Here is a 19,928-nt window from a genome sequence, read left to right on the forward strand (position 1 = left end):
AAATAGTGACATTAAGTAATGGTTTGTTTCTTTTCAGATAAAAGAAAGTGATTTTTGTCCACTGCAATTTTTTAAAAAACTAATTTCTAATGTATTTTAAGGAATATGTATATATATACAAAAAGACGCATATATACATATAATCAAAACACTGACTGAACCAACTATTGTTCTTGTTTTTTTGTTTTGTTTTGTTTTGTTTTGTTTTGCTATTCCATAACACTTTGTGGAAAATTTTTCCTACTTACAAATCAGGTCTGAATCTAGGACCCAGCTAAGAGAACACTGGAGAGAAGTAGTTATGCATCACTCCAAAGGTGTTAGGTTTGATAAGGCACAGCTAGCTGGATTTGAGTCCAAATATTACTAGTAAAGCATTCTCTTAAATTATTTTGGAGAAGTGCTTTTACTCAGGCAGCCCCAGTAAGTACACCCTTGTCCCCAGATTCTTTTTCCGAACACAAATATAAGGCACCTTGCAGTACATTCGCTTTTGGGGGTGTTGCACCTGAAGCTTGCTTGATAAATGTTTCTGAAGGTTCTTGTGAGTTCTCCCCCCATCTCGGATTTGGGTGCTGTTGGGAAACTCTCCAAAGCGAAGAACAAGGTGAAGAGAGACCCAACTCTGGTTGTGAGAGAGACTCCTCTTGAAGGCCTACTTCTTGAAGACACCTGTTGGAAAGCACCTCCTTTTCTTTGGAATTCCGCCATTTCATCCTTCTGTTCTGAAACCAAATTTTCACCTATTGATAAAATAATTGCACAAAATATAAATTATTCCACATTCCCTCATTATTTTATGAGATAATTATATGCATTAAGTAACTAGATCACTAAAAACATTAACTTCAGCATTTCAAATGGCAACAGTACCAAGTATCTCTTCAATAGAACGCCTTATTATAAGAGCCACATCTTGGCAATGTCCTTTTGGGTTTTTTTCACATGGTTTTTCTCAAAAATATCTGAGAAATTTTCTTAATAATATATTCCCACACACATTCTGAAACAGAATGACTGTGGCAAATTGTTTACATCTGTAAGTCTGGCATCATTCAAAAATAGATTTAACTCTTAGATATTTCAATATGTCAGTCTGTACTAAATTATTTATTTAAACAAAATTTTATTGACTGGTAATAACAGCTGAGTACTTATTTTTTGCCAGGTATCAGACCATGCACTGTATATGAATTATACAATTTGTTCTTCACAATGACTGAAAGAAAACTTCATTTCATATGTAAGAAAATGAAGGTGCAGAAAGAAAAACTAATTTAGGGTGATAGAGCTAATACTGTGGAAATTCTTAGACCAGAATCTTTACTGACCGCTGATTCCAAGCTCATAAATATTTGAAAATACATTAGCAATATATTTTATAATGTTTTGTGTATTTAGTATATTTATATAGTTTTCCATTTAATTATTGCCATCATTTAGCAAGCCAGAAAAAATAGGTTCAATAAATAACAATTGGTTACAATTAAGTTACAGTTATTTATAATATTGATTCCTAACTTAAGTCATATCTTCCCTGATCTTGATTATATATTTACTTTAGATTTTCTATTTATCTACTATATCTGTACATACTTCATTGTTTGTCTAATTTATTGAAAAATAAATCACATTTTTTGCTCATTGCATCTTACACAAGTCATATCATAATTTTTATTTTAGACAAAAATAAAGTTTCACCTAAGTAATTATTAAACTGATCAATAATTTATCAATAATCTATTTTTTCCTGAAGGAAAAGTAGTGAGCTGATCTTTTCAAGTTGGCAATAAAAGGAAAACTTCATTCTTTACTCTTTCAACTAGATTGGAAACATTTAAAATATCTGTAAAATTTCAATCCCAGGCAACTAACTGTATTCAGAACTGCTCTCCAAAGTACAATTTTGAGATCAAGACTTTTCATAAGAAAACGGGACTACTATGCACTTTTTAAAGCCTTCAATTCTATTCATAAAGTCATTTATTACTGCAATGGGCATTTACTCCTGGCAAGCCTGCCAAATATGTCTAATGAGTTTTTACTAATGTGTTCCCATTCTTGCCATTCTCATCACACTCCATTATTTTCTTCTCACAGCTTTTTTGGATGTCTAAAAATACTTGCTGTACCTCAAAGAAACACAAAGGCTTTCTTCAGAATGATGTTAAGACAAATGCGCATATTGAAAGGAATACATAAAATTACATTTCTAATTAATATATAAAGCATATCAGATTGAGTAAATAGCTATACATAAAAATGGAAGTGTTTGTAACTATAATCTTAGGGATATTAATGAATAATTTCTTTCAGTGGGAGCCAAGCAATGTTTTGAGGAGTCTAGGGCTTACTCTCAGCTGCTCAGGCTCACTGATGTTGGAAAACTCCAGGATCATAAAGGAAGCGCCCGGGAGCTACAGATAACTGTTCTGGACAAGCAGGGAGGAGGGACATTTTCTTTGCTCTGAGGATTAAATTGGAACCTTACATCTGAAAGGCACGTATTCAGATTCTTTAAGCCAGAGGTCCTCAAACTTTTTAAACAGGGGGCCAGTTCACTGTCCCTCAGACCATTGGAGGGTCTGACTATAGTAAAAACAAAACTTATGAACGAGTTCTTATGCACACTGCATATATCTTATTTTGCAATGAAGAAACAAAACAGATACAAATATAATATGTGGCCCGCGGTCCTTAGTTAGAGGTTTAAGCTATCTCCCTGGCACTGTGAACATTTTCTAAAATAAGATACAACAACAATAACAATAAAAAATAGATAAAGCCAATTAAACTAAAGTGAAAACTTTTATATAGATAAAGATACCATAAAAATAATATAAATGTCACCAGCAACTCAAAATAATTAAAATCAGGGACTTGAAAAGTATTTATAAACCATGTTTATAGGAGTATTATTGACAAATGAAAAGATATCACAAAGCTAGAGTGTACTAATGTGACAAGGATAAACAAAATGCAGCATACAAATAAAATGGAGTGCTATGTCTTAAAAAGACAGTTTTGACATAAGTGACAATATGGATAACCCTTCGAAATGCTATGTTAAGTGAAACAAATCATATACCATACATAAGGACAAATATGAATGATTCCATGCATCTGAATTATTTTATAGAGAGGAAGTAGAAAGAAGATTCTAAAATTGAGAAAGAGTTCAGGGAATGGGCAGTTATGTTTAATGGTTACACGGTTTTAATTTCATAAGATGAAAAAAATCTGGTTATAGATGGTGGATATGACTTACAAACAATGCAAATTTAGTAATGTCATTGAGTTGTAGACTTTAGGAAGGTCAAAATGGTAATTTATATACTTATATACATTTTACTATATCTCTAAAAGTCACAGTTTTAGAAGATTTCTATAATAGTAAATGATGCTAGCCATATTTCAAATACTTTTATTAACTGCAACATTAATTCTATCAACAAAAACAAAAACGGTGCTTCCATGAAAAGATTGATTCATGAATTTAAAATGGATCCCTCAAAATTTAAAGTGCTTTAAATTCCTGTAATTAGAGTTAATTCAAATCTAAAGATGCAAATGCCATTGGCGCAAGGCTGGTAATATTTTTTAAAGTTATGAGTTGTGGAGAGCTTACAAAGGTATTATTAGTAATTAAATGATAAAAGTCATTATCTTGAAGCAATAACATATCTATAAGGAAATGTTAATCTATCAAATGTAAAATATACAAATTTATTACATAAACTTTACTCCTAATTTTCTTATGCTTTTCTCACAAACTTATGTAAATTCTTATTTGTTTGTCAACTTTTTTCTATATGTATTTTATTCTATATCTTATACTTGAAGTTCATAAACTAATGCAATTTTAAAAATTGAAAGTAACTAACTTGAGGATAAACATATATTGATTGAATGCTCTGTTATACAACAATAAAAAAGAAAAAAAGTATCTTTGTATGTGCTAACAGGAAAAAAAGGTATTTCATGATAGGGGCTGAAGCAATAGTGCAGCTGTAGGCTATTTGCCTCGCATGCGGCTGACCCAGGTTGGTCCTTGGTTTGATCCCCAGCATCCCATATGGTCCCCCAAGCCAGGAGTCATTTCTGAGTGTATAACCAGGAGCAACCCCTGAGCGTCAACAGGTGTGCCCTGCCAAAAAAAAGGTATTTCATGATATTCAAATAGGATAAATAAAACTACAAAACAAAATGTAAAACAAAATATAAGCAGTATACTTTGATAATCAAAACGTGAGAAAAATCCAACTGTCCATGAACTGTATATGAAAATTATGATATACCATGGATACACTACTATTTGCAAAAATGTGTCAGGATTCACTCAACTGCATGAAGGAATCTTCTAAAGATGCTTTTAAGTGAAAACATCACATATAATTAAAAATATATGAGAAACATTATTAATAGTACTATAGACCAAAGAATAAACATGTTTAAAAAATATAAATATAGGTGGGGCTAGAGAGATAGTGTAGGTATTAAGGCACTACATTGCATGTAAACAATCCTGATTTGATCTCTAGTGTCATATATTATATTCTTATCAATGCCAGGGCTGGTCCCTAAGGTTGATGTGGTCCCCAACCCAAAATATATATACAAAATTTTGATCTTTGTCTTCTTTATTTACAAGATAGTGATAATAAAGGTTACTCCTTTTTAGAATCATTGTAATGGCATCAAGCAACCACCATATGGGTCTTATGGAAGCTCAATTTTTTGTTTGTTTTGTTTGTTTTGGAGGGTCACACCCAGCATTGCTCAGGGTTTACTACTGACTCTGCGCTCAGAAATCGCTCCTGGCTCAGGAGACTATATGGGATGCCTGGAATTGAACCCTCATCTCTCCTGGGTTGGCCTCATGCAATGCAAATGACCTTCAGCTGTTTTACCTCTCTGACTCTGGAAGCTCAATTTTAAGTTTGCTGAGAACTCCCCATACTGTTCTCTGTCGGGATTAAACTAGATAATGTTCCCATTAGCATCGGGTCATAATTTTTTTCACTGCATTCCCCTCCCCTCAAACACAAGTTGTTCCCAGTATTTTTATATGTGTCATTCTCACTGGTGTAAAATGCTGTATACTAATAATGTAAATTAATTTAAGAATATATAATATTCAAGCCAATTTGAAAAGGCTATTTATAAACAACAGAAATAAGGTAAAAGGTAGGGGCTATAAAAGATTACTTTTCTTTTGAGGCACTAGGTTGTGCTCAGGCCTTACTTCTGACTTTGTGCTAGAGATCATTCCTTGCAGTTCTCAGGAATAATAAAATATATTTGATGCTGCTTGCTCCTATTTTAAGATGAGAAACTGAAACACAGCAGTCAATTAAGCTTAGGAATTCATTCTTGCCATTTAGCAATGGGAGCACATTTGGGTTTTTCGAAGCCAGTTACCTCACCTGCAGTACATATAACTTGAAAGAGTTGGGGGCATCATTTATGAAACATACCACTCACTTAGGAAAAATAATTTTTATTAATGAAAATTTTCTCCAATAATAACTAATTTAATAAAGAAAAAAGTTAGAAAAAGTCATCTGTTTTGAAGGAAGACTAGAAGAGCATGGTGGTTAGCTCTAAACTTCTGCTTACCCTCTAATGTTTTTTGGCTAATTAAAAATTGAATGTTGCACTGGTGAAGGGGAGTTTTTTGTTTATGACTGAAACCCAACTACAATCATGCTAGTAATCATGGTACTTAAATAAAGATTTTATTAAAAATAATTTCCCAGTGAAGATGAGGGCTGGAAGGTTTGGCACACTATATGAAGCTTATCAAAAAGAGTGGTGATTTCAGTTAGAGAAATAACTACACTAATAACTATCATGACAATGTAAACAAGTGAAAGAAGTAGAATGCCTGTCTCAAATACAGGTAGAAGGTGAGGGAGGAAGAAGGTGGGGGCATTCGTGGTGGGAATGTGCACTGGTGAAGGGGATGTTTGTTTATGACTAAAATCCAACTATGTTTGTAATCATGGTGCTTAAATAAAGATATTATTTAGGGGCCGGCAAGGTGGCATTAGAGGTAAGGTATCTTACCTTACAAGCTAGCCAAGGAAGAACTGCAGTTTGATCCCCTGGCATCCCACATGATCCACCAAGCCAGGGGCAATTTCTGAGCACTTAGCCAGTAGTAACCCCTGAGCATCAAACAGGTGTGGCCCGAAAAACCAAAAAGTAATATTATTTAAAAATTTTTCCAGTGGACTTTCTTACAGCTGCATAGAATTTTAATATGTAATAAATATTTTAAACATTTGTAAATATATAAGCAAATATGTATTTGTGTGTATAGCACATGTTCTTAATCCATTTATCTGTATTGGGTAGCTTGTTTCCATATCTTGGCTATTGTTCTAAGTTCATCAAGCATGCATTTTGCAATAATTTGGATAGAATAAGAGTATTCTATGCTGAAGTCAAACAGAAGGAAAGGAAAGATATAGAAAGCTCTCTCTCATATAATGGAACTTAAAGAAATACATTGAGGGAGCAACAAAATTCAAAGTCAACATAATGGAAGAAATTATCCACACAATTGACTTGGCGGGGTATGGGGGTCATGGCATTGAGAAGGAAGTAGATTATTGGGGAAGAAAGATAACTTCATTGATTATGGATGTGGTGTTGGAATTAAATGCATGATAAATTATTAATAATCATGTTGTAAACCACATAATTTTAATTAACAAAACTTTAATTCTAGGTGATTGCAGCTCTACATAAGGAAAATTAGCTTAGCAAGCAAAGCACCTGCTGCATTTGAGTATTCCTCTCCCCTTTAATCAAATATCCTTGTTCAGAGAACACACTACACAGCATCATGTGATAGTTCAAGTTTAAAGAGAAAAACTTCAAGTAGAAAGAGATAGATGAGTCAATAAGCTGGAACACATACATATTTTACATGTTGGAAGCTCAGCTCTGATCCTTAGCACTACATAGTTCCCTGAGGACATTGATGCAACCCAGGAGCATGGAACCCTGAGAAGCATCAAAGAACTTTTGAGTGTGATTCAAGAACTAACTAATAAATAAATACTACCTAGGTTCTACCCCTAACATCATATATGGTCTCTGAGTTCACCAGGAGTGCTTCCTGCTTGCAGAGGCAGAAGTAACACCTGATCACTGCAGGGTGTGGTCCCCAAACAAATATATGAAACATCAATGTGCAAGGCTTGTAAATATAGAAAATGTGAAAATAACTAATCCACAATGTAGAATAACAAATCCATTATATGATATTTAGAGGTCACCCATCTATGCTTTGATTTTTAGTTTGCAAGTGAAGAGAAAAGAAGGAATATTGACTCCTAATTTTGGAAGGAATTTTATAGTTTGCTTCTCTGAATTTGGAGTATAACTAATGATGTCATAATCTTGATATTTCTCTGCATTTAGAGAATATTAATCAGCTGAAGAACGATAACCAAAACTTGTCAGTAATCAAACATATTTCCAAACTGGAATCATGAAATATACTAAAATTAAAAAAAATATTTTATCAAAACTTCTATGTTCTACCATGCCTAGTAAAAATGTTTAGCAAATAAACAGGTTTCATAATATTCCTTCAAAAATCAGGTAACTACAGAGATCATCCTTCTTAGTAATACCTGAGATTCTTTTAGTCCCAAGTTGATGGCTAGTTTCTTTCTATCTGTTTTACTGATATATTTCTGCTTCTGAAACATTTTCTCCAGAGCCTTTCTCTGATCTTCAGAAAAGACAGCTCTTCTTAAAATCCCCCTTCGAGCCTTGGAATTCGATTCCTGTGTGAAGAGAGGCAGCACACTCTCTTCTCCTAAAGAAGAAAAAAAAAAGAATAAATGGTTGCTTTAATAAAAGTCACTCTGTCCCAGGACAGTAGCCTACTAAGTAAACACAGTCCAATAATCTTGTCTCTGTCCTCTGCACTCTTAGAATAGTGCATCTTAACCTCTTTGTGGTTATAATCTCCATTGAGAATTTGATGCTATTGGGTAGCAAAGTGTATATGCAGTTTTTTCAGTGTTGGGTGTCCTGTTGAAATGTTCATGGTCCTAGCTAGCAATTTTAAATTGTAAAATGAATTAAACATTTCATTTTTATAACTAATATATTCACTCATCTATTCACTGAAATTTGAAATACAACAGGCCTGAGTGTGCATACAGAAGTAAATACAAGGGAAAATTCAAGATACATATATATTTAATCATTTTTATTGTGACCAACGTGAATTACAAATCTTTCACAGTAATATTTGAGGTGACATAGTGACATTAAATCAGGGTATTCCCACCACCAGTGTTGTTCTCCCTCCACCCCTATTCCCAAATCTCCCTCCTTTGCCCCCCAGACTGCTCATATAACTGGTCCCCTCTGTGTATAGCTTGTGGAAGATTTGGTATCAATTCTGTTGTCATTGACTTTGGGTTTGGTGTTTAAGTCTGATCATTTTTTCTTTCTACTCAATGTTCATATGACTGTTTGGTTCTAGTACCATTCATTTTAAGAGGCAGAAGAAGATGATTCAAGGTACCATATTTTCCAGCATATAAGAAAATCGGGGGTCGTCTTATACGCCGAGTATATCCCAAAAAATGTTTTAATATGCCGCTAAATGAAACAAAAACAAAAAATCAGGCCGCAGAGTTTCCAAATCTCTTTCTTAGGGGCTCCCAAACAGTTATCAGGAGATCTGGGGGCCACTTCTGGCAAAACTCAGCTAACCATGTTGGTGGTTCAGTGCTAGGGTCCGAGGATGGGGTGTTGTTTGGTCATGTAGTGGGGGAGATTAACTGACGCCACCAGGGAATTGCCAAAAAAGGTGCCTATGATAAGGGACCAATCACTGCCAGGCTGCTCAGACCGCCTTTCTATCTCAGCCAATCCAAGCAGGCTTTTCATGCATGCAAATTAGACAATGTTCTGGACCCGAATCTACACTGTCAAAAGCCTGCTCAGATTGGCCAGAGTCAGAGAGAAAGTCTAGTACAGTATAACCTTTAACCTTTGCTTGTTGTGATTGGCTCACTGTGGTACATATAGTTGTAGCACAGGAACGTTCTGTCTGATACAGCGAATACAGGCCTAAACCTATGTTTTAACTGCAAAATTAGGGGGTCGTCTTATACGCCCAGTCGTTTTATATGCTGGAAAATATGGTATGTAGTACATAGAGAACTACCATAATCATGTGACTGAATGAGGGAACAGGAAAGCCTGTCTGGAGTACAGGTGGGGGTGGGGTGAAATGGAAGGAGATTTGGGACATTGGTGGTGGGAATGTTGCACTGGTGAAGGGGGTGTTCTTTACATGACTGAAACGTAATCAGAATCATATTTGTAATCAAGATGTTTAAATAAAGAATTAAAAAAATGACAAGATACATATGTATTTTATCACTCTCATAATCTATAAAATCTAGTAGGCTATTTACTGGATTTTTTTTTTTAGTGTGATGGAGTATTCCTGAGAGGGTATCTTGATACACATTTTGATTGGTCTCTCAGGTTATAGCTGAATTACACCACATTCCAGTTCATCTTCACACTGGCTTCTCCCTCTTTTTTCATTAATATCTACTTAAAAATCCCATTGTTTTTACAATCAAATAAAGTCCAGATTTTACAAAGGTCTACTTTTATTGATGCCCTTTCTATTCTTTCTCTCATGGAATTTTGTTTAATTCTCACCTATATTCTCACCCATTATTTTAACCAGTACCATATCATGAAAACACGTCTTACCATTAGACTTTGATAACAGGAGTCACTATTTCTTTATCATACATACTTTAAGCATTTTAATAATGAAAGCATTTTAAATGTTTATATTCTACTTTTTTCTTCTTGGAACTTCTGTGGTTTTACTGACATGGAATTGGTTCTTTTCTACAAAGAAACCTCAGGAAAAAGAACTATTTTTTATATTTTAATTTTATTAAAACCACTGTAATCTACTAAGTCCTTCGTTGTTGTGTGTGTGTGTGTGTGTGTGTTTACATACAATAAATCCGGGTCAATCCCACCACCATTGTCCACCTCCCTCCAATGTTCCCCAAGTCCATCCCATACCACCTTCCCTGCATCCCAGCCTGCCAGTATAACACACCAATTTTAAATTTAGTCTGTTAAGGCTTGGGTCTCTTGATTCCATTGTTGTTGTCTTTGGCTTGGCTGTTTCGTTCTGTCCTTTTTTACCATGACCAATATACCTGGAAACTGCTTGGTCCCTGGCCCTCATCCTTTCTTTGTGTTTCTCCCCTTCCACTTCATTTCTTTTCTTCTTTTCAATATACTCTGGGGACAAAGGTATTGGACACAACTCCCATTTAGACCATTGTATTTCTTAATGCAGTTATTCTAAATACCACATATAAGTGATATCATTCTATATTTATTCCTCTTCTAGCTTACTTTACTTAATATAATACCTTACTTAATATAATATACTTACTTAATATACTTACTTAATATAATATCTTTCATGTAGCTACAGATTATACGACTGCAGCATTCCTTAGAGCTATGCGGTATTCCATTGTATATTTATACATAATTTTTGTTATAAAACTTTCGCTACTTTTCTGAGTTCTGGTGAAGAAAATTGCGGTCAGTTTCCTAAGGGATTTTTTTGTTTGTTTGTTTCTGTGACTAGACTGATCTTCAGGGATACGTCACACTGCTCACTAACCACTCCCCTAATTGCAAAACTGTGAAAGTTTGTTAGTCACTGTTTGGCAGAAAATAAGTCATACAAATTTGCTTTTTTAAAATTTTGTTTTGGGAACCAAAGCTGGTAATATTCAGAAATCACTTCTTGTGGTGTTCAGGGGACCATACGAGTGCCAGAGATTGAAATTAGATCTACCCACTGTACTCTATCACTCTGCCCCACACCAAACTTTTCTTGTTCTCTGTTATGTGGTCTCTGATATGCTTTAGTCTGAAGATGCATATTTTACTTTGATTTTAATCCAATTAAAATTGTAATATTTAGTGTCTCTGCTTTTACAGCAACTACTAATTATCTTCATTAGTGGAGTTTATGATGTTACCTCATGTAACATTCAAATCTTCGAAGACCATGATTTTCCTGAATATCACTGTGGTGCTTATTCACTGATTTTTGCTATCACATTCCACAATATATAAAACAAACTTATATACTACCCTTATAAAATGTCTTTTATAATTTACCAAATTATTTTGATTAACCAATTTAAACTTGAGAATTCATTAGCTTTTATTATTTAATTTAAAAAAGTTAATTTTATGCCATTCTGATTATAAGCTTTTTTGAGTAACAGATAGTATTAGGATATACCATCTAAGAGTATCTATCCTAAGTGATAAATATGATTAATGATTGCTGGTTTATAGCTATATATTCATTATTAGTTACATCTCCTAGCTTACAAAGGTTTTGTCAACACTCCTGCTATGATAGAAAATATAATAGTTGATGCTTTAAAAGTAATTTGTGCATCTTTTAAATAATATTATTTCTTTACAATCAGGAAATTAATTTTATATTAGATTTTTCATTACACTTTTTCTATTTTTATTCTTCGTTATCTTTGCATCTACTATTTAAATAAAGACAAATATTTTACCGAGTGCTTTCAGACTCTTCAGGATCTATGAGTTCCTTTAACATTATATATCCTATGATTTATTCTTCTCTCTTCAATAACTAAAAATTTTCTTGGTTAACATTTATTAACACATTGCATACACTACTGAAAGCTAACATCATTGTATGTATTTAGAATTAAAATGGAGACAGCAGGGTCTCAGAAGAGCAGCAGAAACCACCCAGTTTGGAAGAAAATGCCACTGTCTTTCCTTTCCTGCTCTTTTGAAGCTAGGGTACAGTTGAGTAGCAGCAAAAGTTCCTGTATAACAGGTCCCTGGGCTGTGTCACTGTTCCCTCCATGCACAATAATATAAGGCTCTGGTCTCTGTTGGTCATTGTTAGGACTACCTGGTTTCTGGAAGTGTCCTCAAAGACCTGAGTTTATCCTTAAGAAATGGGCTATATTACTTATCATCATCCCTAAAAATGGTTGCAAGTCACTCCAAAACACTTTCTGAAGGTTGACAGATCCAAATGACACCAATACCACTAGTGCTCAGTGAAAATCCTGAGAAGGAAAAGGTTTCACCAGCCCAGGACCAGATTCCTACAGCGAATTATTGGGGCAATAACCCTACTTTGTCATGGGTCACACCCATGTAAAGTGCTGAGTGTGTGTGGGTGGCCTTTGCCCTGGAATTGTCACTGCCTCTATAAATGTACATAACTACATAGTTCAGAAATTCTGTAGCCTAATTCTGAGGACTTCAGCTTGCAATTTTGCACAAGTAATCAGACCAAGTCAAAATCGTGTTTTTTGCCAGGAGTGTCAAACATCTTGGATCTTAAGCTTTCCCCTGCCACTTTTATTAGTCAGAGTTTAACATAAATCACCTGAGGGTCAGGGTTGACATCATTAAGGGTACTGTGCTACTTAACTCAGAAAAGGTGAAAGGAAAAAGAAAAGTGATTTTATATGTGTATGGCAACAATTTCCCCTCTTCGATTTGGAGAAAATAACAGACAGTGACTGGCTAAGGAAGTGATGTGTTAATGAAAAGCAGTCAGGATGATGATGATATCCCGAAGCTGCTGATCAGAATCACCAGTCAAAGATCCACTCGAAGAAGCTGCTTCATGGGGTCAGCTCAGTTGCAGGGGGTGACTATCTCATAGTACAAATCTGAAAGAAATACAGGAGGGGAACACTCCAAGGTCAAAATGGATGGTGTTAGAGCATTAGAGAGAAGGTTTTCCTTACAACACTGACAGACAGACATCCATAATTGATTCATGCCCTTGATAGGCTGCAGCTGGGTAAAGGGCCTCGATCCTCTCACAAAGCATTTTCTGCAGAAGCATGATAGGATACAGCATCTAGGACGCTGTTCTGAGACTTCAGCTCTTTGCCCTTCATTGCCTGATTCTGTCCTGCCTGAAGGGGCCTTAGCTGGGTGAGGCTGAAGTTTGAATCCTTAGAACCAATCTTGATTGGGGGCATAATGGCTGCTTTACACTAGTATTTCCCTCTGGCCCAGTTACTTTAGAAGCTTTTAGACCTTTCTGTTCTTTCATAATTTCTAACTCCACAATTTCTATATCTCCAAGGCTGTACAATGACTTCCAGGGGTTGTTTCTCTTAATAGCTGTCTGGTGAACAAAGATAACCTACTTTAGTGTCATTTCTGTCCATAAATCTATAGCCATTTTGAACACTGAGCTATTTAACAGTTCCTAAGACTTGGATTGCCAACACTGGCTTATCTGTCTCCACCAACACTGGAAGGGTCTTTTGAGGGAGAATTCTTTACTCTTGCATCCTGCACACATTTGTCTGACACCTTTATTGCAATTTCACTTATCCCACAAGGTCCAGCACCAGCCTTTGGTAAGTCTTGTCAAATCATTATGGTAAAATCGATAGATGTCAATACACTGGCTACTGTGAAAATGGAGCAAGACAACACTGGTTTACACGATCACAAAATTTTGGATATCCCCACCTCTTCTATGAAATCTTCAGCAACTGATATATCCTCTTTTTTACTCCAGTGGAATGTGGTAATAGAAAGCCATATGGTGTGGCCACATCTTCTCCAGCCTGGATTGTTCCCAAAAAGCATCAGCAAGGCTATTTGCAAAAAGTCCCCTGCAGAACACTGTGTGAGCTGCCAGCTGTGGCAGAGCAAGAGAAACAAGGTTGGAAGGTGTGAAGAACTGAAGGGCAGGCTAGCTGAAGAGACTGGAGTTTGGAGGAATGGTCCACAGGGGATGGTCCAGGATGGGCTGGAAGGCGAGCTGAGGGCTGCTGGGGCCAAAGGGCAAAAGCGACACAGGCTGCTTTCTGAGAGGTCATGGCAAGAAAGTGAGAGACGGCATGCTGATAAAGAACTTTTAAGTCTGTAAAAAATTGGATTTGTCTTTGTGACTTAGAGAAAGTTACATCTTTTACAGTTTAATTAGTATTGCTCTAATTTAAAATCTAAAAGATTTAAAAGAGCAAAATAAAATAGCAGTGCCCAAAGCAAGGGTATGGAGCCTATGAATCTATTCTGTTTCCTTGTTATCATTTGATTCATATAGGAATAATATGGAGAAGTTTTTAGAGTGCTAAGATCCAAAAGTATACAAAGGACACGGAGCTCTTCTAAATGCAAATTCTTGACTCCTTCTTCTGTCCCATAATGCTTCTTCAGTCTGATTGATCAAGCTAAAACACAATAAGAGCTCCAGTTTGTGATTATAGATTTTTTCTTTGCTAGTCTAGAAAAGTCTGTATCTAAACTAGCAAGCATCCTTTGGTAACTGTCTCCTTACATTCCAGGTGTCCTTATCACATGGCATTTTGATTTCTTCATCCTTAATTTGCAAATGTACAAGATCCATCATTATTATGGGAAAAATAAGTCTGAGGGTAAAGATACTAAATACATTATGCTATGTCTACTCAAAGAAATCTTAAGAACCATTAAGAAGGGTCAAAGCAATAGCACAGTGGTAGGGCATCTGTCTCGCATATGGCTGACCAAGGATAGATCTCGATTAGATCCCCGGTGTCCCATATGGTCTCCCAAGCCAGGAGCAATTTCTGAGCACAGAGCCAAGAATAACCCCTAAGCATCAGAGTGTGGCCCAAACAAAACAGAAAGAACCATTAAGAACGAAGGCTATGCTGGAAGGGCTGGAAGGGCTGGAAGGACTGGCTCAAAATTTGAAGCTCACCACTTGTGGTGAATGCTGTTAGTAAAATACACTAACAACTAGTATGACAATGTTAAAGAATGAGATAGAATGCCTATCTTGAATACAGGCAGGGGTGGGGGGAGGGAGGGAAACATTGGTGGTGGGAATGTTGCACTGGTGAAGGGGAATGTTCTGTTTATGACTAAACCCAACTACATGCTTGTAATCATGGTGCTTAAATAAATATTTTTATATATATTAAAAAAACAAGGGTTATGGGGCCGGGCGGTGGCGCTAAAGGTAAGGTGCCTGCCTTGCCTGCGCTAACCTTGGACGGACCGCGGTTCGATCCCCCGGTGTCCCATATGGTCCCCCAAGCCAGGAGCAACTTCTGAGCACATAGCCAGGAGTAACCCCTGAGCGTTACTGGGTGTGGCCCAAAAACCAAAAAAAAAAAAAAAAAAAAGAAGTAAAAAAAAAACAAGGGTTATAAGTATTAGGTAGAATCAAAAATAATATGCTATAATACACATGTTATTTAAGTATATAATAAATTTATAATTAAATAAACTGCAGAAAAAACTGTTAGAAAGCAAATATTAAACTAGATCATTGTTGTATACCTGTATATAAATAATTTATGTCTATACATTCTTCATTTTAGTTCTTATTTTTTTATAAGAAAAACAAGAAACATTGTAGAAATTGTAGAATTAAATAATTAGGAGGCCCTTTGGATGGGCTTGGATGGTGGTGGAAGGTGAATGGAAGCCTTTCTCCTTCAGCCCTGCACCACGTGTCTTCAACCCCTAGCAGCTGGTGGGTCTACAGATTTAGGGTGACGGGGAGGAGAAAATCCATTCACAGGCAGGCTTCTTCAGGAGATAACAACTTTAATTGCCCTAGCCAACATGTGTGGTCTATCATAACCATTGACACTGGATCCCTATTCAGCCCTGCATTCTAACTTGTCTTTCAGCCATCTCTTCTCCTGCCTCCTTCTCAAACCTCCATCCAGGCAAATCCCCTTGCCCCTCAGGCCAAAACTTTTGTTACCTCCCCAAAACCCCTCCCAGAAATGAGAGGGTCTTTCTTGTAAGTAAGGTTACACAGAAGGAATGGAGGGAGGGGGCTACAGAAATCTTCTAAGGAGTCTTCTAAGGCAGTTAAGAAAAGTCTTTTATTTTTTTACAGTATATCAAATTGTTTTACATACATCAGATTCAAGAAAAAAATTCAAACTGTCACAATACAATGAGATAAATACTAACAGACAGTAATATAAAGTCCTTGAACACTAGATAAAAAACTCACTTTTGTTTTGGTGTGTGTGAAGCAAGGTAGGGTATATAGCAATTTACTCAGAAAGTTGTGCGGGGAGATAAAGCTCTGCTTTTTTAAGAGAACACAGGCCTTTCCAGAGTGAAAATAGGCAAGCAAACAAACAGAGACAAGCAAATGAGATAGTTATTCTATAGAGAACATGGATTTGAAAAGAAAGATAAACACAAAGATACACTGGGAAGATAGACTAGGACTAGGGGTAACTGAGATAAGTTTTCAGTTATAACTTGTTTCAGAATGGGAAGAATTTCAAGGAGGATCTTAAAAGAGGACCCGGAATTTAACATCTTAAAACGTCAGTATTTTTTGAGAGGGCAAGAGAAATTTTAAGAGTCGAGAGACATATTAAAATGGCAGAATAGTCTAGGACAGAAAATTTTCAAAGGCATGCTTCCCTGAATCCTGAGAAGACCATCAAAAACCATATCTTAGGTATTTACATACATTACATATGTATGAGCTTTATGAAAGATAGTAAAAATGTAAGAGTTTTTATTGTGTGTGAATAATATATTGGGAGGTAGAGGATTTTTTTTTATTAAAACAGACAAAAACAGAATCAGGTAAACTAGTGAAAAACTCTCTCCCTTTGCCTCCATTTCTAGAAAATGTCCTAACGTTGAAGACAATACACTGCTATTTAATAGTCATCAAGGCCTAGGCAACAAAGGGGATGCATTAGATTTATTTTCTAATCATTATATCAACATAGGACAGCTACAGCTTTGTCTTGTCTTATAGGTTATGCAGTGAATCTGCCTCTAATGAATGTGTGCCAGTATTGTGTGTGATGTGATTACTCACCTTAACTCATGTGAATGACTGGGTTATTGATCCCATTGAAGCAATTTCATAGTCCTAAAATTACCCACACCTTGCTTCAGGAAGTTCTGTAAATGGTTTTATGCCCAGTATTGTTTTTTGCCATTCTTGCTGAGTACTACCCTTGGTCATTATCTATTTGCTATGCATTTCCTGTTCTGGCCTAAATGTTTAGTGTAATGTACATTATACATACTTTAAAAACACTTAAATCACAATAGTTAAAACTTTCAGAGGTTACCGGAGAATCTTTCAGAAATAGAAGTGCAATATCCTTTTTTATTATTTTTATTTTTACTAAAGTATAAATTTATTTAAGAAACACTTACAAAATGTAAAGAAAGAAAAAGATTTATGTGTTCAAAAGAGAACACAGGTTGCACTAAAGAGAAAAAGGCAGAGATGGCTTTTAGGAGGTTATATACAATTCCTATAAATTGTCTTGTCCTGGAGCTTTCTGCATACATAAAAGTGAATCTAGGTGTTATCACTGAGAAAACTTTGGATTCTTGATTGTCTTTTCTTATTCTTACAATGACTTTTAGCTTCTCCTGTATAGAAATTTTCAGAAGTACAATAATCCAGAATTCCAACAGGCCACCTACAATATCAAAAATCTTTATTAACTATTTAATCAAATGTATATTATTTCAAGTGCTGAATCTTTTTTTCTTGGAATAAAATTTCATCAAACATGGACTGCTTCTAGTATATAAGCTCATCTTTTTTTGCAACAAGATTCAGAATTAACTCTTGCTTCCCTTTGAATAAATTATAGTATTTCATTATGCATAATTACTACAGTTTTTTATCCACTATTCTTGGGCACTTGGGTTGTTTCCAGGTTCTGGTTTTTGTGAATAGTGCTGCAATAAACATGAGTACAGGACTTTTCTGAATTGTGTGTTTGGGCCAAACACATCTAAGCTATAGCCTTAGAAGTGGTATTGATGGAGCATATAGAAGCTCAATTTCTAGATTTATGAGGAATATTCATATTGCTTTCCAAAAAAGGCTGAACAAGTTGACATTTTTACTACAGTTTTACATGTTTACACATCCATGCCATCATTAGTTGTTCTTATTCTTTGTGAACAAAGAACACTATGCCAGTCTCTATGGTATGAGATGATATCTCATTGTTGTTTTGATTTGCATCATGATGATTATGATGAGGAGCAATTTTCATGTGCCTTTTGGCCATCAATATTTCTTAGTTGAAAAGTAATTTTCTATTTGTTTCTTCTCTCCATTTTATGATGGGTTTAGATTATTTTTCCTTATTTAGCTCTACTAGTGCCTAATATAGCATAGATGTTAACTCTATTTAATAATAGATATTGGGTGAAATAATTTCTTCCAATATCTGAGCAATCTTTATATCCCAATCTCCATTTCACCTAAGGTGCAGAAGCATCTTATTTTAATGTAGTCCCATTTGTCATTGCTTTTTCTACCTGCTTGGCCATTGAATTTTTATCCTTGAAGATGCCTTTAGCTTCAATATTATGAGTCTTTCACCTACATTGTCCTTTACATGACTTGGGTTTGATCAAATAAATGTATTTAAACCACTTTGCTTTGCGTTTTGTTCATGAAATTAAAAAGAAGTATGAGTTCACTTTTTTGGATGTAGCTGACAAGTTTTTCCAACAGCATATGTTGAAATACTTTAATTTCTTCACATAGTATTTCTTGCCCCTTTACTTGATCATATATGTAAGGGTCTGTCTCAGAATTTTCAAGTCTATTCCATGGACCTGTGGATTTGTCTGTATTACAATACCATATTAATTATTACCACTTTGCAATTCATGATTAACACTTTCAACAAAATGGGAATTGATGGAACTTTGCTCAATATAGTCAAAGCCAATTACCACAAGCCTACTGCACCATTATACTCAATGGGGAAAAACAATGTCATTGCTCTAAGAGCTAGCACAACACAAAGTCACCCACTCTCACCACTCCTATTTACTATAGAATACTACTGGAAGTATTTGCTATAACAATTTGGCAAGAAAAATATATCAAGATCATGCAGTTAGAAAAAGAAGAAGTCAAGAATCATGATTTGCAGATGACATGATACAATAATTAGAAAATCCTAAAGACTACAAAAAACTTTTAGAAAAGATATACTTTTTTAGTTTTATTTTTTATTTAAACATCATGATTACAAGATTGTTCATACTACAGGTTTTTTCACAGATAAAGTTGTTTATGATTGATTTACAATCATACTATGTATAACAACCTTCACCAGCGTGCATTTCCTGCCATCAAAGTCAACAGTTTCCCTCTCTCAAAACTTTTATAGTACTTTTACTTTTATAGTTAAGTTGCACACTTACAAAATGAACATAAAAAATTCATGGTATTCTTTTTTTTTAATGACAGACATTTATTAGAATATATAACAGCAAATCTTACACAGTGATATTTAAGGTACACGGTGAGAAAATTCATGGTATTCTAATATACAAATAATGAAACAGAAGAAAATTATAGAAAACAAAAAATCCCATTCAAAATACTGCCTCAGAAAATCAAGTACTCAAGAGTCAATGTAACTAAAGAGGTGAAAAGCTAAATAAAGAAAACTTCAAAACATTAATTTGAGAAATAAAAGAAGACAAAGGAAATAAAAAAAACAATCCCTGCTCATGGTCTGAAGGATTAACATCATTAATATGACAATACACCATAAAATATTTACAGATTTTATACAATCCTTATAGGAATACCCATGACATTTTTCTTTTTTTTTAATTTTTTATTTAAACATCTTGATTACAAATATGATTGTGATTAGGTTTCAGTCGTGTAAAGAACACCCTCCTTCACCAGTGCAACATTCCCACCACCAATGTTCCAAATCTCCCTCCAACCCACCTCACCCCCACCTGTACTCCAGACAGGCTTTCCAGTTCCCTCATTCATTCACATGGTTATGGTAGTTCTCAGTGTAGTTATT

General features: G+C 35.1%; 1 protein-coding gene across 1 annotated transcript in view; it reads right to left on the reverse strand.

Annotated features, from left to right (window-relative positions):
• Positions 1-210: 210 nt before the first annotated feature.
• The window catches only part of DBX2 (developing brain homeobox 2), a 59,361-nt gene continuing 39,643 nt past the window's right edge, over positions 211-19,928 (reverse strand). The window contains exons 3-4 of the mRNA XM_049783840.1: positions 7,650-7,837; positions 211-743 (exon numbers count right to left, since the gene is read on the reverse strand). Coding sequence (XP_049639797.1) covers positions 411-743; positions 7,650-7,837 — 521 coding nt within the window. The 3' untranslated portion in view covers positions 211-410. The remainder of the gene's footprint in view (positions 744-7,649; positions 7,838-19,928) is intronic.

The sequence above is a fragment of the Suncus etruscus genome, chromosome 11 (genome assembly GCF_024139225.1).
Source record: "Suncus etruscus isolate mSunEtr1 chromosome 11, mSunEtr1.pri.cur, whole genome shotgun sequence".
Lineage (NCBI taxonomy): Eukaryota > Metazoa > Chordata > Mammalia > Eulipotyphla > Soricidae > Suncus > Suncus etruscus.